At 38.4% G+C, this 24512-nt stretch overlaps 2 protein-coding genes across 3 annotated transcripts in view; both read right to left on the bottom strand.

The window, feature by feature from the left end:
* MYRFL (myelin regulatory factor like) overlaps positions 1 to 12505 on the bottom strand; it is a 161232-nt gene extending 148727 nt beyond the window's left edge. Inside the window, exons 1-2 of the mRNA XM_049783028.1 lie at positions 12420 to 12505; positions 6753 to 6874 (exon numbers count right to left, since the gene is read on the bottom strand). Of these exons, the coding sequence (XP_049638985.1) occupies positions 6753 to 6874; positions 12420 to 12505 (208 nt within the window). The remainder of the gene's footprint in view (positions 1 to 6752; positions 6875 to 12419) is intronic.
* A 3078-nt stretch (positions 12506 to 15583) lies between these two features.
* RAB3IP (RAB3A interacting protein) overlaps positions 15584 to 24512 on the bottom strand; it is a 53380-nt gene continuing 44451 nt past the window's right edge. For both annotated transcript variants that reach the window (XM_049782767.1, XM_049782766.1), the window contains 4 exons: positions 20583 to 20695; positions 18292 to 18391; positions 18136 to 18205; positions 15584 to 15929 (listed from right to left, as the gene is read on the bottom strand). In XM_049782767.1, the coding sequence (XP_049638724.1) occupies positions 15847 to 15929; positions 18136 to 18205; positions 18292 to 18391; positions 20583 to 20695 (366 nt within the window). In that variant the 3' untranslated portion in view covers positions 15584 to 15846. The remainder of the gene's footprint in view (positions 15930 to 18135; positions 18206 to 18291; positions 18392 to 20582; positions 20696 to 24512) is intronic.

The following is a 24512-nucleotide window of genomic DNA, read 5'->3' as shown; positions in this document are numbered from 1 at the left end:
AGTGATAGCACAGTGGTAGGACATTTCCCTTGCACACGGCCTACCGGGGACGAACCCAGGTTTTATCCCGGGCATTTCATATGGTCCCCCAAGCCTGCCAGGAGCAATTTCTGAGTGTAGGGCAAGAAATAACCCCTGAGCATCGCCAGGTGTGGCCCAAAGAAACCCCCTCCAAAAAGAAGGCATGTGATTCCCATTATGTTCCTTATATAATATTTAATAATTTTATTTCATCTTTATTTTATTATATGCTACTTACTTCAATTATTATATATTTATTTATTTATTTATTTATTTATTTATTTATTCTGGTTTGGTGATGCATCAGTGAGCATTCTCTGCTCAGACATCTTTCCTGGTGCTCAGGGGCCCCATTTTGGTTTTAGAAAAACAGGTAATTATCACTAATTACTACATAAAGCTGGTTATTACTAAATAGTGAGACTATTAGTACTATCTGTCTTCCTATTCCTATATTTTCCAAAGTTGTACATGTATCAAATTATTAAAAAAACATTATGGATATTTTTAGAAACTCAGCTCTAACAACTCATGGCAAGGGAGGGGAGTAACACAGATGAAGTGGGCAGAATGTCTGCTCAGGCTATTTTGTGATCAGATTCCCTGGAGAAGGTGAGATTTGGCCTCAAAGTCAGGGTGTGAATATGTGACTGAGGCTAGCTCTGCTCATGTTATCATGTATTTTAAATTTGAGTAAAACTGCCTTCATTGGGCCGGGCGGTGGCGCTAAAGGTAAAGTGCGCCTGCCTTGCCTGCGCTAGCCTTGGATGGACCGCGGTTCGATCCCCCGGTGTCCCATATGGTCCCCCAAGCCAGGAGCAACTTCTGAGCGCATAGCCAGGAGTAACCCCTGAGCGTTACCGGGTGTGGCCCAAAAACCAAAAAAAAAAAAAAAAACTGCCTTCATCTTGAGGACTCCAGTCTGAAATAAAAAAGGTGGCACCAAGTTAAAACTCTTCATTCTGGATGCTTCCTACCAAAGCAACTTCTATTTCTAACTCCCTGCCACAACACCTAGAAAGACTTAAATAAGCATAAGTTTCGGGCATAATCTAATGGCTCTTCTTGTTTGGGTGTGTTCTTGTTCACAGTTTTCTAGAAAGTTTTCGCAGACACAAAGGTGCCAGTTAACAAGGGGCTCTGGCCTATGTGAGATTATTTCAGAGATGTTAAGGTGGAAGCTGAGACAGAAAACAAAGAAGCACCAAGCCTTTTCTCAGAGAAAGGAACCTTTGGACCCTTCTGATCAGAAAAACTTTGTGTTCTATGGAAACATGAATAAAAGATATCTCCAAAGATAACAAGTGGCATCAGATCATTTGCCATCTGTCCTTTCCCTGCAGTCACTAGAACAGAAAGAATGGGCCTAAAGGTACTGGTTGACTGAGAGGATGAGAAAGTGATGGTCCAGGGCCTGGAGAGATAACACAGCGGCATTTGCCTTGCAAGCAGCCGATCCAGGACCAAAGGTGGTTGGTTCGAATCCCAGTGTCCCATATGGTCCCCCGTGCCTGCCAGGAGCTATTTCTGAGCAGACAGCCAGGAGGAACCCCTGAGCACTGCTGGGTGTGGCCCAAAGACGGGGGAAAAAAAGAAAGAAAGAAAGAAAGTGATGGTCCCAAAGTGAAAGACAAATTGGGAGACAAAGAATTAAGAGTGAAACGTACAGTGAAGTCAAAGATCTTCTTTTCCTACCTACAAAGTGGTTTTACATGGCACCCGTCCAGGCAATGGAGAGCATAATTCTGCATTGCATCAACTACTCAAAAGCTTCCTGCTGGGCAGGCAAGATGCAAATCTGATACAATTTGATAGCACAGACGGTATGTTCTAGGCCCAGTATTTTTATGGAAAACACCTTACTAATATTTTTTAAATCTGTGCCAATACCTTTTTTACTTTCTATGCCAATACCTTATACAAGTTTTTTTCACACATGGATCTAAAACAGAAATATTGCCAAATTAAGCTCATTTTCCTTTTAGATAAGCTAACTACAGCGTAATACATTCCAATTATGAAACTCTTGGATAATTAGACATAAATAAGAAAATAAAGATCCATATATTTCTACCAAGAAAACACTGCTGGTATCCATCCAACTGTTTCCCTGTCTATGTATATACATGTATAAATATGTGTGTTGAAATGCAAACTATAACCTAATTTTCCTTCATTATATCACAAAAATGTTATGATCATCATTTTAATAGTTAATAAATAGTCCATGGAATTAGAACAATAATTCAGCAGGTAGGACATTTGTATTGCATTTGGCTGACCTGGGTACAATCCCTAGGTTGCCTGAACCTTGATAGGAGTAACCCCTGAGCACCCAATATATATAAATATATATATATATACATATATAAGATATAAATAATATATGGTTGTGTTCCACTATATGCAAAAACATAATGCATTTATCTCATCCATCATTGGACATTTAGTTTATAACCAATTTTATTTATTATAAATAATATACCTCCCTGATGATAAACTTGTCACTACACTGGTAGCAGGTTTAATTAAAAAGAAAAAGAGTATTTCACATGGCACCTGAAGCCATTGGAGTACTTAAAGCATCTGATCTGCCTCTTCCCCTTAAGCTAAAAGGCTGACCTATTGCATCAGGGGCAAACAAGGGATTTAAAATAAAATTATAATTGCCAGCTACCTAAGCCATTACTAGATCTTATCACTTTCTTGGGACACTCCAGAGAGTGTAGGCATGTTTGGAAGTTTAAAATAAAAATTTCAATCATCATGAGGTTTGACACTCAAGGCTTAAGGCTAATTCAAGATGAAATTGAAAACCCAGATATTTTTAATACAAGTTTATAATAGTAAATATAAGATTTAAGTCTTAGTTTCTTAAAATGAACTGTTTGGAAGAACAGAAACATTGGCTTTTTACAGGAAAAACATTTAAGCTCTTGCTTCCAGGCCTTGACTTTTGTGTTTGGGGTTAAATTTAATTGGAAACTGATATCTAACAGAAGCAAGGCAGTAGCAGCAGTCCTCATTAGAAATCTACATCTAGTTTTGCTATCCTGATTGTAAGGAACTCTTACCAAGGGAATTATTACAATCTAAGAGTAATGCTTCAAAAGAATCTAAGTATGATGTAAAGGAGGTAGTTGCTGGACTTTGTACATAGCAGGGAGTTGATATTTGTTGACTAAAGGAGGTAATTATTTTTTTAAGCAATTGACGATATGAAGGGCCAAAGAGATTGTACAGAAGGTATAAGGCATTTGCTTTGGACACAGCCTACCCAGTTCAATCCCCAACACTGCATTTGATCTCCTGACACAAAGCCAGGAGAAAGCTCTGAGCACTCTGGGTATGGCCCAAACCCCACCCCACACCCTGCACTCCCCAAATTGACAACTTTGTTATGTGACTTTTAAGGGGAAGAGAAATCACTTTGGTCATTGTCTAAATTTTTTATTCCTTATGTTTATGTACCTTTTCCATATAATCATTTTAAAAAAGATAAACACTGAATATTTCCTTCTCATTCCATAGATATATAACCACCACCACCACCACCATTCCATGAAAAAGGCTTCATAAAACAACTGAACAAGCTACCTAGGGGACCTGTAAAGAGAGTTTAAACTTTCCAAGAAATTTTTAAGCTTTTCAAGATACTTTTCAAGTTAGTACAAACAAGGACACAGCAGAGGGGGTCTAAGTATGACAGCTCTAAATACAGCAGATAGATTACATTAACATTTTCTCTCTCCTCCGGCTCTGAATAAAAGAACCAGATATATATTTGGAATTTATAAAATAAACTGTGCTTTCTCTAAAATAAAGGAAATGTAACTACAACATGGACTTGCTCGAGACCATGTAACATGGAATGTGAAATCAGGTGGTAAATAACCAAGCTAGTGTACAAGCATTTAACCTAAGATCAATCTAGTATATACACTGACTTAGAATAAAATAAATTGTGGGATGAAGACAACACCAGATTTTCTTGCAATTGCATTATTTTTTGCCACAGAAACTAGTGTACTATTTGATTTCTTCTGGGAGTGACCTTAGAGTCTCCTTCCTTCCTTCGTTTCTTCATTCCTTCTATCCTTCCTACCTTCCTTCCTTCGTTTCTTCATTCCTTCCATCCTTCCTTCCTTTCTATCTTCCATTCCCTCCCTTTCTTTTTTCCCTTTCTTTTTTGCTTTTGTTTTTGTTTTTGTTTTTGGGCCACACCTGGCACTGCTCAGGGGTTCCTCCTGGCTGTCTGCTCAGAAATAGCTCCTGGCAGGCACGGGGGACCATATGGGACACCGGGATTCGAACCAACCACCTTTGGTCCTGGATCGGCTGCTTGCAAGGCAAATGCCGCTGTGCTATCTCTCCGGGCCCCATTTTTTCCCCTTTCTTTATTCTCTTTTTTCCTTTATAAAATACTTTTGCATTGAGACTACACCCAGCTGTGCTCAGGGATCACTCTTGGTGATGTTCAGGGGACAATATGTGATGCCAGGAAACAAGCCAAGATTAGTCACTTGCATCATCCACATTCTATAAGATTATGATTGTACATTAATACTTATACTATCTCTCTGCTCTGAATTTCATTTCCTGAGTGGTACACTTTAATGCCACTGTTTGATCTAGGGTTAATTACATTTGACCTTTAAATAATAAAATTTGTCAGACATTTTATTATTTGTAAAAAAAAATATGCCCTGAACAGTTTGTCCATACACTATTAACTCTAGGTTACAGGAAAGAACAGTTCTATCCCAATTCTTTGCATTTTTCCCTCTGGAAAATACCTTAAAATGTATCAAAAGCATAGTCACATCTCCATTCACATGTCATTCTCATCAGAACTGGCTGATAAAGAAATGCCTGGTACATGTGGTACATGGATTTCCTCAACAGCACACCCTAAGGGTGCAAGGAGAGATGATTTCTCTGCTGACATTTTAACAGACCTACCACTGAATAAGAGCCCACATGAGACAACAAACACAGTTACCATATCTGCACCGGGCCAGTTCCATAGACTCACTTGGCAATCTTGAGAGGAAAAGGTGGGCCAAGTCCCCACTCTGCTAACGTCAAATCTGCTGCACCCATCGACCACACTCAACTCTTTGCAAAGGCCCTGCTGCACCACCTCTCTACAGCTGTCTGGAGAGACTCTAATCTGACCAAAACTACAAGTATGCCTGTATTTGGGCTGATATTACCAGAACTTTTTGGAGTGAATGCAGGTGCACATGCGCGCATGCACACACGCACGCGCGCACGCGCGCGCGCGCACACACACACACACACACACACACACACACACACACACACACACACACACAGAGCCTTCTCTTACTTCTTAAAGACCTAGCAGCTGAAAACACACCCACAACAGCCACAGTATCAGCAATAGTGCTTGGAACTCCTGTATTCATGGCCATGAAACAACCCCATTTTTGTTTAGTACTGTCATCCTTGTAGGAACACACCAATTTAAATACTAATGTATATCTGAAGCAACCTAATGTTCAGAAAACAAATGAAGTAATAGAATAAAGAAATACTAGAACTAGCAACCAGAGCTTACTAAATCTGACTTCATGAACCATTGGAGATACAATAATTTTCACAAATTTGCTTATCACTGTACTTTCTTTTATCTTCCTTGTTTTTTTCCTTATTTTTTATTTTCTTTATTTAATAACTTTGTTCCCACTTATCTGGAAATAGATGTATTATGATCAAGTATGTCAACTATGTGATACATACTCTAATAAAATAAGTTAAAAATATTTTTACATTATAAAAAAGACAAAATTGCGCTGTGGTAGGAATTTAAAAGGAAAGAATAGACCCACGTGATCATATTTTTTATGATTACCTTTGAGAAAAAAAAAGATCAGAAATAACTATTAAGTTACTTATTTTCAAATGCTGTGCAAGCGAATGAGGAAATATCAATTTGCTGCTTTGCATTTAAGTATATGAAGAAAAAGTTTTTGTTTTGTTTTGTTTTGTTTTGGGATCACATCCAACTCTGCTCAGGGCTTACTCCTATCTCTGTGATCAAGAATCATTCTTGGTTCTAGGAGGGTTCGAAGCAATGTCAGGGATCAGTCCTAAATTATTTATGTATACAAAGCAAGCACCCTACCCACTGTACAGTTTCTCTGGCCCCCAGAAAATAGTGTTTTCTGCCAAATTTTGTGTTTATATTCTGCTACCTTAAATAATTATAAAGTAGGACAAATTAATTTTTTAACATAAAGAATTAGGATATAGTACATTTACCTATAATGACATCATAGTTCCACTGACTTCTGGATTCTTTTAACACCATGACATCAGATGAAAATTATATCATCTCATGTCACACCAGTAGCACTCAGGTTTACTCATGGCTGAGCTTGGAGGCTGCTTCTGAAGTGCTGGGGGGAAGGAGACCCTGTAATACTGAGGATGATATCCAGACCTCCTGCAAGCAAAGATATATTCTAGCTTACCCATGCTCTCTTTCCAGCCTGAAAAGTCTGTATTTTAAAAACCATTATCGAGACTACTCGTTTATGCTTCAAATGCAGCAAATAAACCTCCACTTCTGATTTTAGGAGCATTAATAGGATAGCACTTCTTCTAAGATCAAATTTAAGTGCATTCTCAGGAGATGAAGCAGTGACAGTGTGTAGCACCATGACTCAGAGGCAATAACTCCACAAGAGAAACTGGTCTCTTACCTTCGAAGAACTGCTGCAGAGCCTCGTTTTCACCAACCACATCCATGAGGCTGAAGTCTAGGGTTTGTTCCGCATAGAATTTGGCAAAGACCAATCTCTCAGGAAGGAAGTGAATCTTCAGTCTATGAAAGATCTCGAAAAGCCTTCATTTTCTTTTGGTTGGAATCAAGCATATATTTAGCCATTGAGTTGGACCCAAAGAGAGGGTCAAATTTTCCAACAGGATTCTAAAACTGCAACCACACCATGAGCAAAAATTCTTACAGGGGAAGACGTAGCAATCTCTCGATCTTTCTCTATGGAACTGCTTCTCCTCTGCTTTTGTCTTTATTTTAAGGACCTTTGTCCTTAGTGACACATGTAATTACATAAATGGGTAATAAATACATGGTCTTATCTCTTATTTGTCCTTTTACACCAATATATCGATATCTCCACCTTGATCAGCCAGATCAATATAAGCAAGCAAGATATATAATAGGTTTTAGGTTGTTGCTCCAGCCTTCACTCAGGGAAAGTGAATAAATCAATAAAGTCTAATATGGACCTAGAATGGAAGATGATTAAACAAATTTGTAGTCATGAAAGAAATAAGGATTTGTTAAATATTTCCAAACTGACTCAGAGTGAAAAGTTATATTCAACACATCTAGTCTAGTTCTCCCAGGGTTTACTCTCTTTAAAAAGGTGATTGTGGAAACCACCTTTATGATGAGGTATAAAATTGTACTCCTAAAACGAACATTAACACAATAATGGAAAGTATGTCTAAAATACCTCAATAAAATAAGTAAATAAAATGAGGAATAAAACATAAATGAATGAAAGTATAAACCATAAAAGTATCAGAAGTCCCTCTCATGAATGGCAGGACTGCATTTCTTCTTTGATACGTCTTACAACTAAATCCAGGGTTCTGTACTGATTTCACTTTTTTTTTTTAATTTTTGGGTCACACCTGGCAGCGCTCAGGGGTCACTCCTGGCTCTATGCTCAGAAATTGCCCCTGGCAGGCACGGGGGACCATATGGGATGCCGGGATTCGAACCACCGTCCTTCTGCACGCAAGGCAAACGTCTTACCTCCATGCTATCTCTTCGGCCCTGATTATTCATTTCTTAATAGTCACAAATATTTTATAATAGCAGAACTGGGCAAAAATAGAGAATTCTCTAATTCTTCTGGGTCTCTTTTTCTATTTATCCTATTTACTCTTTTTTTTTTAATTTTTGAGATCAATGTGGTTTACAAGTCTTTTACAATTATATTTAAGGCACATGCTGAGAGTGAATTAGGGCAATTCCCACCACCAGTGTTGACCTCCTTCTGCCCGTTACCAGCATGCTTCCCCTGTCTCCATCCTTAGTCCCCTGGACTGCTAGTGTAACAGGTCCCTTTTGTGTATATCTAGTTGTGGTTTGGGTCCCTTGATTCTACTGTCATTAGCTTTGGGTTGGGTATTTAGTTCTGATCATTTTTATTTCACTCAATGCTCATGAGACTACTTTGCCCCTGGTACCATCCACTTTTTATTTTCTCAGTTTGTAGGAAGTCATAGAAATATGAGGCAGAGCAAGATGATTCATTTTTATGGTTCTGATTAAAAAAAAAAAAAGGAAAGTGGGTGGGAGCCCCTTCCTAGAAGTTATATGATTTTAAAAGAAAAGAAAAAAGGGGGGCTGGAATGGCGAGTTTTGTTTTGTTTTGCTTTTGCTTTTGCATAGGCACATCAAGTATAAAGGAAATTAGTAAGGAAATTCCCAGGATGTTTCCACCATTGAAGCATATTGTCATGAGCCCAGTTACAGGCTCCAGACCTGCTCATTGTTGAACCCCAAAGTCCTTCTTTTGTAACAGGAAATGTTCTGCTCAGTTGTGGTTGTCAAATGCAGTTCTCTGTAATTAAAGATCTTGGTTTTTGCACAGATCCTAGGACTAAGTCTAGGATAGAGTCTTTCTTTATGGTTTCAGAATTTCTGCTCAGTCACAGTTGTAGTCAGTCTTCTATATTTAGTGATCTTAAATGTTTGCACAAATCAAAGGAAGGAGTAACCTCTGATTTCATCTCACTGTTAGGTGATTAGGTAGAGCAACCTGCCCTTAGATCAAGTTGTTGCTGTTTCCTCATCAACAGGATGTTATATGAACCTACCCTGGGAAAGTTGGTACCAGAGCAACATTAGGGACTCCCGGGTGGTGGAGGGGGGTTACTTCCTGGTGCTGCTGCAAGGAATTATGCTAGCTCTAAGGTTAGAATATGGGATTCGAGGTTAGACAGTCGATATTCCTTCATATGAGGTCTAAGTCAAGTCCCCATGAAGTGTTCAGGTTGAAAGGCGACCCTGTATTATAAAAATTATGGGTTCTTATCCCTAGTAGATAAGAACTTGTTTCTATACACAAGACATATAACTGAACAAAAATAGGGCATTACTCTAACAAAAATAGGGCATTACTCTAATTCTTCTGGGTCTTTCTTCCTCTTTATCCCATCTACTCATTTTTAACAAGATTTTCTCCTATCCTAGAGAACAGAGGAAAATATTTGCATGCAATAAATACTTCAGATAAAGGGTTAATATTTAAGATCTATATTTAAGAACTCACAAAACACAACAAAAACAAATTAAACAACTCCTTTCCGAAAGTGGGGAGGAGACACGAACAGACACGCAGATGGCCAATAGACACATGAAAATGTGCTCATCATTACTTAGAATCAAAGACATACAAATCAAAAGAATGAGATATTATCTCATTCCAGTGAAAAAGGCACGTATCAAAAAGTGTAAGTGACCTAGGGATATACTCCAGGAACACAAAGATGCCCTCTACACCACTATGTTCAATACAGTGCTTTTGACAATAGCCATAATATGAGAACAACCCAGATGAGTGGCTAATGAAACTGTGGTACATCTACATAATAGAATACTATGCAGTCATTAGTAAAAATGAAGTCATGAAGTTTGCTTATATGTAGATGGACATGGAGACTATTATGCTCAATGAAATGAGCCACAGGGAAAGGAATAGACATAGACTAATCTTACTCATTTGTGAGATATAAAAAGAACAAGAGATAGTATGGTAATAATACCCAGAGACAAAGGTCTGGAGGTTTAGCCAGGGTAGAAAGCTCACCAGAGTGATGAGTGTGGTTAAAGTAGAGAAGGGTCCACTAGGACAATGACTGTTGGAACTAATCAATTTGGACAAGAACTGGGTGCTAAAAATGGAGAAACTAACAGGCTAGTACCTGACAATAGTGCCACAGTGTCAAAAGAGAAAGAAAAGCAAATTGCCTGCCCTAGAGCAAGGTGGGAGTGGGGACTGGTCCACTGTATTGTCTCTCTGGTCCCAAACATGCTCACCTTTCTTTAATAATCTAGGTGCACTGTTTTATACAATTTTCTATTTGTCTGGTTGCTTCATTACTGTTAGAAATAGCACAAATGACGCGGTATGTGCATGTTTGTTTTGGGGACATACCCGGCTGTGCTCAGGACTTATTCCTGACTGAACTCAGGGATCAATCCTGGAAGGTCTCTGGAACCATATGGAATGCCAGGGAATCACACCTTGATCAGCTGCACACAAGGCAAGTACTCTACCTGCTGTAATTATTTTCCACAGCCCCCCCAAAAGTTATTTTTAATTTCACACAGATAGGTTTCCTCAACAAACAGAAAGTTTTTATAAAACCTCCTTTAAAGCAAAAATAGCATAAAGAAACAATTAGCACTGATTCAAAAGGGAAATTTTTTGAAGCATTTCCAAATCCAAAATGAACCTACCAAATCCTATCAACTATTACATGAAAGCTATTATAATAGCCTAGTGTAAACAAAAAGATGTGCTGATTAGGCAGATGCTGGAGAAGAGACTGGGGTCTGTTCTCTGGAGGACTTGCAAAACAAACATAGAACACTATCTCCCCTCTTGTCATGAAAGCAAAAATCCTCTTCAGATTCCTTCTTTTATCAAAAACAAGTAGTTAAGTCTTTCGTAAAAGTGAAGTGCTGTAATGTGACCTTCTGCAAAGCAGGAATACCTATATAAGCACTTCCTTGAAAACAAGTGAACTAATTTTATCTTGAAATGGGTGGGGCAAAAGTTTAAAATCCTATTTTTGAAGGTGTCACACTGGACACTGGACCTTTAAGGGAAAAAAAATCAAGTGGCTTAAATAAACTAATTTACTTTTTTTTTAATTTTTATTTTGATCATATTGGCTTACATAGATAAACTAATTTTCTATTTGTTATTCAACTTGTGCTCATCACAGTTGAATACTGGAAATAAAATCATAGTCCCTGACTCCCAGAGGTTCAAATCAAAGAAAAGGGAAAACACAGGTAACTATCACGTTAGGTAGACTCTGTCAACGGCTGGGGACAATATCCCAAGAGAACAAAGAAATAGTCACTCTGTCCAGGAGAATTAAGAAAAGTGTTTTGAAGTGCTGAGATTCAAAGAGCTTTAAGTTACATCTTTAATACGGGAGTGGCTTGGGTGACGAGAGAATCCAGCTGCAGAGACTAGTGTGTACTTAGTATGGTGAGAAAAGAAAAGAAAATAGGTTGAAGATGAAAAAACATTTTGATAAATTTTTTCAGTTAGGTAAAATCTACTTTGATTCTATGTATATTCGTGCATCTATCAACTTCTATTTGGATGTGGCACTTTAAATAAAACTCTGAAAGATAATGTGGCAGAATGTGTTGTCTAAGGAAGTAGCTAAGGTTAGAACAGTCAAGAATGTACAGAAAGGGACAGAAGCGGTGGTGCAAGCAGTAGGGCATTTGCCTTGCACGAGCTAACCTAGGACGTACCGCAGTTCGATCCCTGGGCAACCCATATGGTCCCCCAAGCCAGGAGCAATTTCTAAGCACATAGCCAACAGTAACCCCTCAGTGTCACTGGGTATTAGCAAAAACAAACAAAAACAAAACAAAACAAAAATTAAAATGTACATGGAGCCGGATAGCACTGAGGTAAAGCGTTTGCCTTGCATGCAGGTCAGTGGTTCAAATCCCGGCATCCCATATAGTTCCCCGAGCCTGCCAAGAGCAATTTCTGATCATAGAGCCAGGAGTAACCCCTGAGTGTTGCTGGGTGTGACCCTCCCCCCCCCCGCAAAAAAAAAAGAATGTACAGAAAGAATTCAGGGAGGCAGTAAGGACACCTGACAATGCTACAGAAGAACTAACAACTAAGAAACCGGAGAGGTAACTGGCTGGAGCCAAGGCTTGATTCTTCCCCCGGAGTCCTGGCAAGGCTCCAAACTGAAAACTAAGAAAGCAAAGTTTTTAAATTGACAACTGAAGTAGTCCTAAATAAGGATTTATACGCCATAGGTATGTGTTCAAATGGCTCAAATATGTAGCCTGTGGCTAAATCTAAGCTTCAAAGAAGCACATGTACCTGGAAATTATCACACGAATTATTACCTGGGAATTAACTATCACACGGTATCTACTAATAAATGATGATTCTGGATCCAAGTCAACAACAGTTCACCCACAGACTTCTCCCTATTGGCAATGTGCAATAGGAAATGAAATTAAATTCTACTGGGTGGACTGAGGTAAAGATTTGATATGGGGTATCAAATTTAATAGTTACAGGGACAGGCAGATGAGCAAATAGCTCCAGAAAACTAACATCCGGGCACTCTTGGTAACTGGCAACTGACCCTTAGCATCCAAGGCAAGAGGGCTGGAAGCAGAGGAATCCTTAAGCATGTCCATCTTGGCTCCCGCCCATAGGTGGGGTCACTCAACTTCCTCCAGGTGTCACCCTTGAGGAATGTGGCTCCCAGTTGCAGGCAGAGTCTGATTTCATAAAGAGAAGCTGGAAATACAGACTTGTAAATCTCGTTTTTAAATATTGTGACATGTTGGTTTCATAGTAAATAGAACAGAAAAATAAACAACATCAAGAGTGTTCACGTGGATGGCCAACATGTGACAATTCAACCTGCAGGCCTTCAGATTGCAATCTCCCAGTTAAGACTAACTCTAACAACCAGCAGGGCGTGAAGAAAGCCATGAGAATTGTTAGAAGGGCTGGAGAGAGAGGGATCATGGGCACTGGGTGGGGGCAGTGATGGTGGACAATACCATTAGTGTGAAATTACCATGAGAATTGTTAGAAGGGCTGGAGAGGGAGGGATCATGGGCACTGGGTGGGGGCAGTGATGGTAGACAATACCATTAGTGTGAAATTACTGTAACCCTGTTTATTAGCTCAACTACAATAATGAATTTTAAAAAGTAGACAACTGCAGCAACCGAGCTTTTCTCTATTGGGATTTTCATGCTAACTCAAATCTTTATAACTCAATCAGCTTGACCAAAGCTGTCCCAGAAAATTCCAACTACCATCTATGATGTACAAAGACTTGCATGGGCCACCTACTTGTCCTTTCCTCTGATTACTCTTTCTTAGTTTTTTTAACGTGTTCTGTAAATATGGTCAACGATATTTGTATGTTTTCTAATATACCAACTGTGTTCTTGTGGGATAATCTCCCATTTGGTATGTGTGATGTGTTTACTTGGCCTGGCATAGTCATGACTAAAAGGGGCATGTAATTTTACTCTTATATTGTCCCTGGCTCTATTATTATGATAATATGATTTTAATGCATAAGAAGTTCTATTCTCTAAGGACTTTATGTAAGTTTGTCAAGTTTGATAAAACCATCTATAGTTTGTGTTTGTTTTTTATATCCTAAAACCGTCTATAGTTTAACAAAACATCATGGAAAGATTTCTAGCTAATTCCTTTTCTTTAGCAGTACAAGGACTGCTCAGGGTTCTGATTTCTTCTTAATCAAAATGAAATCTTTTTTCTAGAAATTTTTCAAGTGTATTAGCATGTTATTAATAATATTCATTTCACTTCAGCAGTATCTATATTGACATATCATTTTCATTCCCGAGATTCTTTGCACATTTTTTAAAACTTATAATAAATTTGCTAGACACGTCTATTTCCTGAAAACCTTCAGTCAATAGCTTTGTTGATTTTTCTTTTGCATTACTGCTCTATCTTCACGTTCTAAAATTTTTACTTGGAAATTTACATAATTTCCAAGATATAATTTGTCCATGAAGTGTAGAAAAATTATACTCTGGGGCCAGCGCAATAGCTCAGCGGTAGGACATTTGCCCTGCACCAGTCTATCCAGGACTGACTGACCTTGGTTCGATCCCCATTTGGGTTCAAATCCCATATGGTCCCCTGTGCCAGCCAGGAGCGATTTCTGAGTGCAGAGACAAAAGCAACCTAATTGCTGCTGGGCATGGCCAAAACCAAAAATTATACTCTAGTTTTGATACTTTTGAAGCACTTAGTATTTTTAATGTTTTTCTAGTAAAGTTTGTTTTTGGGTCACATCTGGCAGTGCTCAGAGCTAATTCCTCCCTTTGTGTGCAGAGATCACTCTTGGTGATTTGGGATGTGGTGCTGGGATGAAAACCTGGGTCATTCACAGGCAAAGCTAGAGTCATACCCACTACATTATCACTCAAGCCTTGAAATAATTCTACAAACATAAAAATTTCAAGTGTTTCTGAACTCAGTATTTATTATGTAATATCTCTCGTTAATGCTTCATCTTAGAGTCCAATGAAAGAACCACACTAGTTTTCTTTTGTGATGTCCTGCTTTTCCCATTCTTTTTAGTATAGACATTTTTTTTTTTTTTTTTTTTTGGCTTTTGGGCCACACCCGGCGGTGCTCAGGGGTTACTCCTGGCTGTTTGCTCAAAAATAGATCCTGGCAGGCACAGGGGACCATATGGGACACCGGGATTCGAACCAACCACCTTAGGTTCTGGATCGGAAGCTTGCAAGGCAAACACCACTGTGCTATCTCTCCGGGCCCAGTATAGACATTTTAAGCTTAGAAATAAATTGCATTTTAATTCCAATTGACTCTCTACAATGAGTTTGTCAAGAGACCAATCAGTCTTTAAGCTTTTTTATTTTGGGCCACACCCGATGACACTCAGGGGTTACTCCTGGCTATGCGCTCAGAAATTGCTCCTGGCAGGCATGGGGACCAGATGGGACACCGGGGATCAAATCAGCCACATACAAGGGAATGCCCTACCACTGTGCCACTGCTCCAGCTCCTCTTTAAAGATTTTTGTTTTTGTCATATCCACCTGCCCTCAAAGAGAGTTTTACTATACTTTCAGGCTGTTCTTTTTCAAGTGTTCGGTAAAAAATCATTCCTAGATTATTATAAATATTATGCTTTGTTTTAGCTTTCTTGTGCCTTTTTATTCTTATAGTCATTCACAAACTTTCATGAAGTATTTCATCACCTTTCTTCACCCATTTCTCAAGGTTTCTCCTGGATTTATTATCTTTTACCATTTTGTTTCTCCTAAAGTGTTCCTTTATATATATGTCTCAAACTTTCAGAACTCTGAAAAATCTGAGAATATATTTCATCATGCTCTTGCAATAGGAAAAAAGATCAGGAAATAAAACACGAAGTTCAAAGTTCTTTTCCTTTTTAATGTCAAGACTCAGCCTAGCGATGTTTTCTCTCACACTATTTTACAATGTCCTTGATGGTCTTTTATTCCTCATGGTCAGTGACTCTTCTATAGGTAATTTGATAACACAGATCAAAATATTGAGTCCACATATTGAATGTGTATTAGTTTTATTTCTAGACACTACTGAAAAAAATAGGAAGGGAAGACAGGCTGAACAGCTGTTTGGTCTCTTTTCTTGCTTCTCGCAATTTACTACTGTGTAGTTTGGAAACTATGATTCAGAGATAGAAAAGCAAAATCACGCTCAGTATTTCATTTAGCCTTTTTTTTATTTGCAACTATAAATTACAATCAATCACTAATACACCTGTAATTCTTTATAGTGTGTTCAACTAAAGAATAAGCACACACAGCATAGGTCGGTTCAAAGGAAATCACAGTACTTCTTAGTGTAATTTGCAAAAGGGGGGAAGAAAAGTCTTGAGCCCACTTCTTGGAAATAAATATCAAGTAGCCATTAAAAATAGTCATCTTCCAGTTCTTCGGGGGAGGCTTATGCATGGTCCCAGAGTATCAGAGTTCTTCTTTGAAATAGCCCAGCTTTGCCAGCGACATCTCTTTCCTAAGCTGCATAACTTCCCAAAACATCTGGTCAACTATACAAACAGAAGAGAGACACATAAATAACCGAATATAATTTCATTATCTTCAGTGTTTCACTAAACTTAAGACGAGTCAACTGGGTATTTCCTATGCATGTACTCAAGATGAAGATTTTTCTCATACAAACCTTCTCATATACTGGTGAGATTCCCAGTTTCACCAGTAAGTAATATTCCCAGTTTACGACCATTATTGTTTAAATATATACATGTGACTATCATTTTTCAAGTGACAAAAAAAAGAGTAGGCACTTCAGTGTCCTGAGTAAATAGAAATCGTTGCCTTCATAAGTCATTTCACTCAATTTCCAATTATTCACAAGTTATTAACTTACGGTTCTTGCTCTAATTTTCTCTTTGTTATTTCATTCACACTAACAAAAAAGGGAAACTAAGGAAAGTCCAAATAACTCAGTAACATTCTTTATGACAATATGGGAAGGTTAGTTGTACATTGTATAATGGTAACTCAATCATGAAGGAAAAAAAACTGTACCATGAACAACCTGGTAACCATAGTGTTTATCGTTCAATGATCTTCACTTTTCTAAGTGTCCTCTATCAGTGAAAAACAGTTGGCTTACATTTCAAACTAGCTCTTCATCTAGGATCAGATCTCAAATTTGGGAAAATACTGTTCCGAAAGGGACCTCTGGCAATGTGGAGAAATATTTTTCATGACTATCATCTAGATCCTGGAAGGCTGTTATCACCTTCTCCCTGCCCACACAAAAGCTCCCCCACAGAATTATCCAGGGGTCAGGAAGTAACTATCTTTCAGTCCTATGTACATAAGAATATAACACGAAACATGGAGACAACAGTTAATACTGTCTACGTATCTGTAAACTGCTGAGAGTAAATCTTTGGTTTGTTTGTTTGGGAGTCAAATGCAGTAGAACTCCAGAACCATTCCACTGCTAGCTCTCCCAGCTCTTAGGAAACATGATACAGGGGATTGCACCTGGGCTTTCAGCATGGAAAGTATTTACTCAGCTTGTTGAATCATCTCTCTAGCCTTCAAGAGTAAATCTTCAAAAAAAAAAAATGGTGTTCTAGGGAGCAAAGAGATAGTATAGCGCGTAGGGCATTTGCCTTGCGAATAGCCAACCAGGATTTAATCCCCCAGGTCCCCATATAGTCCCCAAACCTGCCAGGAGTTATTTCTGAGTGCAGAGCCAGGAGTAACCCCTGAGGACTGCTGGGTGTGGCCCAAAAACAAAGAGTTATTCTAAGGCAAAAAACTTTACAGGAGGATAGATGGCAACTAGATTTATGTAGTGATCATATTGGAGTATGAATGTGAGTGCTGAATCTTTACACTACATACCTGGGACTGAGATCATGTCAGTTAAAAAAAAATTGCTCAACTCAGATTATTAGTAGTATGCAGGTTAAAATGGCTGCTTTAGATTTAGCTTTCCCTAATCTCTTTTGACAAAGGTACAAATAAAAAGCTTTTCTAATTAAAATATTTATTATAAGCTCACAAAGCTTATGTTATGCACTAAATACCATGAAGTGGAAAAGTAATAAGCAGAGAAAGCAATACTCTTATCATTAGAAAAATCTCATCTCCACTCTATTTTGCTTTAATAAAATAAATGATCTTTTAGTTTTCTCTATAAAAATTGACTGAAAATAAAAAGTATAGCAATCTCTTGTTACTGTAACAAGAGAAAAATCATCTTGACAATTAGCTCACTATAAACAATCTGTTCTCCATTTTCTATCAAGTGACCTACCATCAGACATTGGGTGATTCCAATTTTATTTAAATCACAAAAAGCTGGGGCCAGAGCTATAGGAGGGGATAGGACACATGCATTGTACATAGTTGACCCCAGTTTGATTCCCGATACCACATATGGTTCCCCCAAGCAATGCCAAGAGTGACCCCTGAGTACAGGAGCTTAAAGTAAGCCCTAGGGACATTTTTTTTCCTACCAAAAAAAGTCACAGTGACAGTATATTATGTGGCTAACCCAGGATAGAGCCACAGCGGGACATCTGGTCCTCTGAGGCCCACCAGGAGTGATCCCTGAGCAGAGAGCCGGAAGTGATTCCTGAGTACAGGTAGGTGTACTCCCTCCAAACTATAAATGAGCTAGAATTTAAATGCATAATAAACCCAAGTTGAGTACAGTACTTCTTATTGAGCTTTAATGCAAATACTTTTTAACATATTAGGAATACTCACCGTCCTGCTGTTTCACCAAGCCCTGCTGAATGTATCGAATGTATGTAAAAAAATTACATACAGAAGTGATCTAGGCCAAAAGGAAGCAAAGGTTACAAGCAGTCCAAAGTCTTCTGCCAGTGAACCTTCATAAAAATTCGTAATAAAGATACTTACCCTGTATCTACAAAAAGGAGAAATGTAATAATAGTTGCTTGAGTCACCTAACTTAATTCTGTGTTTACAGGGCTTACTCTGTCCAGTGAGAGCACATTTTCTGTAAAATAATAACAATTCTTAGTGTTTTAAATTGAAAGTATTTCCCTACCCTCTGAAGGGTTATACATTAAGACAACAGATAAGCAAGTATACTATGTAACAGACACTCCTGGTGCCTGGTCTACAGTGATGACAAAGTCCTTGCTTTACCCAGGCTTACCCACTGACAAGCTTAATACCATCATACTAACAATGGTTCTAGAAATGGAAACTACTTAATTATTTATCCTACCCTGGAGCAAATGTACAAATGAGTAATCAGCTGCAGGGCAGCCCCCAGCTTCTCATCAGAATTTCAACTTCTTTCTCAGTTGAAGAAAAAAAAACAAAAAACCTAATGATGACTGTTCATCTCTCAAAATATACTATTGAGAGTGGGCAGGATAATAGCTCCCAGATGGTATACATTTGGAGGTGTGTGATTAGTTTTGAGGGTTTTGTTTTTGTTTTTGCATTTAATGTGGTCCCTAGACCTGAGAAATACAAAGGGATAGGCCCCTTCCAAAAATACTGAGTCTTACAATTCTACGTTTAGAAATGTCAACCCTCTGCATGCCATATAACATTTAAAACTGCTTGTAGACAGGCTTTCTGGATGAAATTAGGTTGTAAGTCTCTTGAGGACAGGGGCTTACTCATCTTTAAGTGCCCAGAATTAGCTGGCTGGCATACAACAGACAAAGACAATATTGGTCCCCTGTCATTATATGATACAAATGTACCAGCTATATTTAAAAAATAAAACGTTTATTTAAGCAATTTTAAGAGATGGCCATTCAGATCACAAAAGAGTTCTTATCTCTTCAAAGAGCTTTTGTCTCTGTGATGTAGCAGGACATCTCTTGGGAAGAGCTAATTGGAGGAAAAGGCAGAACAATCTGCATGTCTTCATTTGACTGTCTTTCTGGTAAACTTCCTAACCATCCTTTCCTCTTTCCCAAAGTCCTCTGCAGTAGCTAAAGATGGCAACTAATACTCTGTGGAAAGTTACCCAGCTTTGAGGAGATATACACATTATTAATAAGTTATTTACTTTATCTCTTTAAAGGATTTGGCCTGTTTCTTTAATAGCAAATAGCTTTAAGAACAGGCCACACCACCATTAGGACGATTCTTGAAATTTCCCTAGCAATGTGCCATTCACTGAATCATTATTCTCTTAACCTCACCCACAAGGCCTTGGGAATGAGCTTCACATGGTGAAGGCCATGTTTCACACTTTTTTTTTTTAACTTTACTGATTGACTGGTTTGGGGGCCACACCTGGCAGCTTTCAGGGGTTACTCCTGGCTCTGCACTCAGAAATTGTTCATAGAAGGCTCGGGGGACCATATGGGAAACCGGGTCCCTCCCATGGTAAATGTCCTACTGCTGTGCTATCTCTCGGGCCCCAACTTTTCAAAAAAAAGTTCCTCAGAGAATACACAATATAAACAATCAAAAGCACAAGAAGCTTTAATTTACATAAACAGTTCTCTAAGGCTAATCAATAAGTCCACTGAAAAATGACACCTAAATACACTTTAAGTGATATCTTTGTCATCATCTGATATATTTGTCATTGTTTTGTATGTGTGGGCAAAAGTTTGGGCAAAAGCTGTCTTACTCTGCCATGTGGGAGTTCACTTTTGAAGATGTATGTATTTGTCAAAGTATCCTTCACATATGGAAGACAGGACCAATTATTTTCCACAGTGAGATCCCTTATAGTAATAGCAGAAGACAGCCAAGTCTTTTTGGTAACCTGCTTTCAAGCCTTATAAAATTTAGTCTAATTTCCTGTCATCTGTTTATCCTGGAAACCTTCAGAAAGTAGCACATCACACAGAAACCTATTATTCACAAGTACAATAAACACAAAATCTGCTTATTACCCACTGAATTTATGATACACTAATGGGTTTCAACAAGTGGTTTAAAAATTAATCTCAAAACAGGATTCTTATACCTAGTCAATCAAGAACACATGTGTATATGTTTATCATCATAAGTATTATCATTTTAAAAAAAGAATTATTATTTGATGCTAAATTTTAATCATGAAACCCTACACTATCTGTAGTTGGTCTTTGGACTACACAACTCTAGAAATTTGACATTTAAAGCCAAAAAAACTAAATAATCTCAACACATTTGTAAAATACACATAGCTCAGTATCTTGTGGGAGACAAGGTTTTGAAAAACATACTTTGGTCCTCCACATTCGACTGCAGAAGCTTTCACAAATCGAATTGGTTGTAATCCCACAGGTTCAATGCTTAGAGTATTGTTTTCCACAGCCTCCAGAACAGCTGAAGCCAACTTTAAGACAATAAAAAAAAAAAAGTGTTAGGGCCCGGAGAGATAGCACAGCGGTGTTTGCCTTGCAAGCAGCCGATCCAGGAACAAAGGTGGTTGGTTCGAATCCCGGTGTCCCATATGGTCCCCCGTGCCTGCCAGGAGCTATTTCTGAGCAGACTGCCAGGAGTAACCCCTGAGCACCGCCGGGCATGACCCAAAAAAACCAAAAAAAAAAAAAAAAAAGTGTTAGATGCTATACTGGCAGAAATGATCAAAATTGTATTGCAGAATAAGCTGTTTTAAAATTTCTTTCCTCAAGAAAAGCTGAAGTCATGCAGTTTGCTGCAACCTGGATGGAACTGGACAGTAAGTCCAGGTTAAGTGGCATAAGTCAGAGGAGAGAAAGAAATATGGGGTGATCTTGTTACACAAGGGAATAGAAAATTCTGAACAATGACAAACTTTTGGTCTTGTACGACAAAACTTATTAACAAGCAACAAGGAGAGGGTTTGGAGGTAATTAATATTAAACCAGTGGTGACCTGGACAGTGGAGGAGAGTCATAGGCACTTTCAGGCAGGGCAGAGGGGGCAGTGACTGTATATCCGTACCATAAACTCTAACGCTATTATAACCATGTTACCTCAACTATAATTTCTGTATGTTTGTTTTTGTTTTGGTGCAACACCCAGTGATGCTCAAGGGTTACTCCTGGCTATGCGCTCAGAAATCGCTCCTGGTTTGTGGGGCCATATGGGACACCGGGGATCGAACCGAGGTCCATCCTGAGTCAGCAGTGAGTAAGGCAAACGACCTACTGCTGCAATACTGCTCTGGCCCTCAACTATAATTTAAAAGAAAAGGGTTAAGAGAGAAATTGTATGCATAAAATTGAGAAGATTTTTTACTTAGATAATCACACACCAAAAAAAATTATTTCCTTAAATTCCACTAGGTTGGCTTTACCTAAGAAGAAAAACCACATAATCCTGATTTGAACTCACAATTCCATAATTATACAAAAGGCAATTATAGTTAAAATTACTATTCTCATAATCAAGAGGTAGAGGCATGAATTCTAATTTCTGCCACCTTTACCCACAATTAATCTCCCACTGCCAATGCCTGTACAAAATTAATGACCCAATGCTTTATGTTGTTAAATCTACTCAATGTATTTTAATATTAGCCACATGCATTCCTATGTTCATTACAGCACTGTTCACAATAACCGAAATATGAAAATAACCCAAGTGTCCATTGATAGCTGAATGGATAAAAAAAATTTAGATATACAAAGGAGAATCTCTTAACTTTTATTGTTTGTTTGTTTTGTGGGCCATACCTGGCAGCACTCAGGGATTACTCCTGGCAGACGCAGGGGAGCATATAAGATGCAAAGGATCATACCTGGGTCAGCCACATGGAAGGCAAACACCCTACCTGCTGTGTTATAACTCTGGCCCCCAACTTAGCTATTTGTAATATGGCAAATTTTTGTCATTTATACTAAAATACACATTTATAATACATTCAGCAAAATTAAGCACTAGGTCATTCATTTTGTACAGGATGAAACTTGAAGGGATTATCCTAATTATAATCAGATAAAGACAAAATACTTTGTTATTTTTTGATAACTTTTTTTAAATACTTTGATATATGTTTTTTTTGATATATATTTTTTTTAATACTTTGATATATGGAAGGTAAAATAAACAAATGAAACAAAAACTTGATTCTGGTAACAGATTGGTAGATTCCAGAGGGGGCAAGGGACCAGGCAGCTAAAATGCACTGGGGTTGGGACAACTTCCCACTCTTGGAGTTGGATGAAAATTACATTTCTGATCATGATCAGAATGCCTGATAATAAAGTAGAAATCTGAAACTTAAAAATTAAATGACTAGGGCCCGGAGAGACAGCACAGCGGCGTTTGCCTTGTAAGCAGCCGATCCAGGACCAAAGGTGGTTGGTTCGAATCCCAGTGTCCCATATGGTCCCTCGTGCCTGCCAGGAGCTATTTCTGAGCAGACAGCCAGGAGTAACCCCTGAGCACCGCTGGGTGTGACCCAAAAACAAAACAAACAAAAAAAAATTAAATGACTGGGAAAAATATAATGAAACAAACTCCTGCACTGAGAGCAAAATGATGATTACCAATAGGAAGGCATAGGATGGGATGATCTGAGAATCAGGTAAAGGGGACCCTCCCCACCCTAACACCCTGCCCGTCTCTCAGATAGGCACTATGCCTTTCTCTGTATCATAGTCAAAGTCATTGTCATTGTGGTTAGTCCTCTAACTGCACTCACTGCCCTTGTGGCAAGCTTCATGTCATGATCGAGTCCTCCCAGCACTCAGCTTCTATTGTCTCTAGACATTAATGTCAAACAGTCTTTTTTTTTTTTTTCCCTCTTATATCCTACAGATGATTGAGACTATTCTATGTCTATCCCTCCATTCTGGCTCATTTCACTCGCATAATAGTTTCTATATCCATTCATGTGTAGGCAAATTTCATTACTTCATTTTTCCTAACAGTGGCATAGTATTCCATTCTGTGATTGTACCAGTTTCTTTAGCCACTCATCTGTTGTTGGGTACCTGGGTTGTTTCCAGAAGCTGGCTATTAAAAAAGTGCTAAGATAAAAATAGGGATGCAGAGGGCATTTTTATATTGTCTTTTTGTGTTTATTCCTAGAATGTATCCCCAGAAATAATATTGCTGGATCATATTTCCAGATTTTGAGGAATATCCATATTGTTTTCCAGAAAGACTGGCCTAGATGGCATTCCTACCAGAGTGAATGAGAGATCCTTTCTCCCTAAATCAACGCCAGCACTGTTCTTTGTGATGTGTGCCAGTCTCTGTGGTATGAGATGGTACCTCGTTGCTTTGATTTGCATCTCCCTGATAATTAGTGATGTGAGCATTCTTTAAAGTGCCTTTTGGCCATTTGTATTTCTTCTTTGAGGAAGTATTTGCTCATTTCTTCTCTCCAGTTTTTGATGGGGTTAGATTTTCTTCTTGTTAAGTTCTTTCAGTACCTTGTATTTCTTAGACATTAGCACCTTATCTGATGCATATTGGGTGAATAGTTTCTCCCATTCTGTGGGTGGCCTTTGTATTCTAATCACTGTTTCCTTTGAGGTGCAGAAGCTTCTTTGTTTAATGTAGTTCCATTTGTTTATCTCTGCTTCCATTTGTTTGGATGGTTTGTTTCCTCCTTAAAGATGTCTTTAGCCTCAATGTCATGGAGGAAACAACACATTTTCTTCTATATACTTATAGTTTCAGGTCTAATATCAAGGTCTTTAATCCATTTAGTTTTATCTTTGTGCATGGTGTTAAATAGAGGTCTGAATTCATTTTTTCACATGTGGCTGACCAGTTGTCCCAACATCACTTGTTGAAGAGGCTTTCCTTGCTCCATTTTGCATTTCTTGCTCCTTTATTAAATTTTAGCTGATTGAATGGCTGGGGAACATTCTCTGAACATCAAGTCTAGTCCACAGATCTGAAGGTCTGTCTAATATTATTGTGTTCCTATGGATGTCTTTGTTCAAATATATCAGCAATTATTTTAAATATTTCTCTTGTCCTTCATTGGGTGCATATATGCTTATGAGTGTGATTTCTTCCCGGTGTACATAACCCTTGATTATTAAGAAGTGTCTATCTCTGTCCCTTATTGCCTTTTTAAGTCTAAAGTCTGTGTCATCCGATATAAGTATGGTCACTCCAGCCTTTTTTAAGGGAGTTGTTTGCTTGAATAAAGTTCTCCAACCTTTGACTTTGAGTCTATGTTTGGTCTGTCTATCAGATATGCAGCA

The sequence above is a fragment of the Suncus etruscus genome, chromosome 11 (genome assembly GCF_024139225.1).
Source record: "Suncus etruscus isolate mSunEtr1 chromosome 11, mSunEtr1.pri.cur, whole genome shotgun sequence".
NCBI classification, from domain to species: domain Eukaryota; kingdom Metazoa; phylum Chordata; class Mammalia; order Eulipotyphla; family Soricidae; genus Suncus; species Suncus etruscus.
The sequence above is the reverse complement of the archived record's forward strand: the minus strand, read 5'-3'. Positions and strand labels throughout refer to the sequence as shown.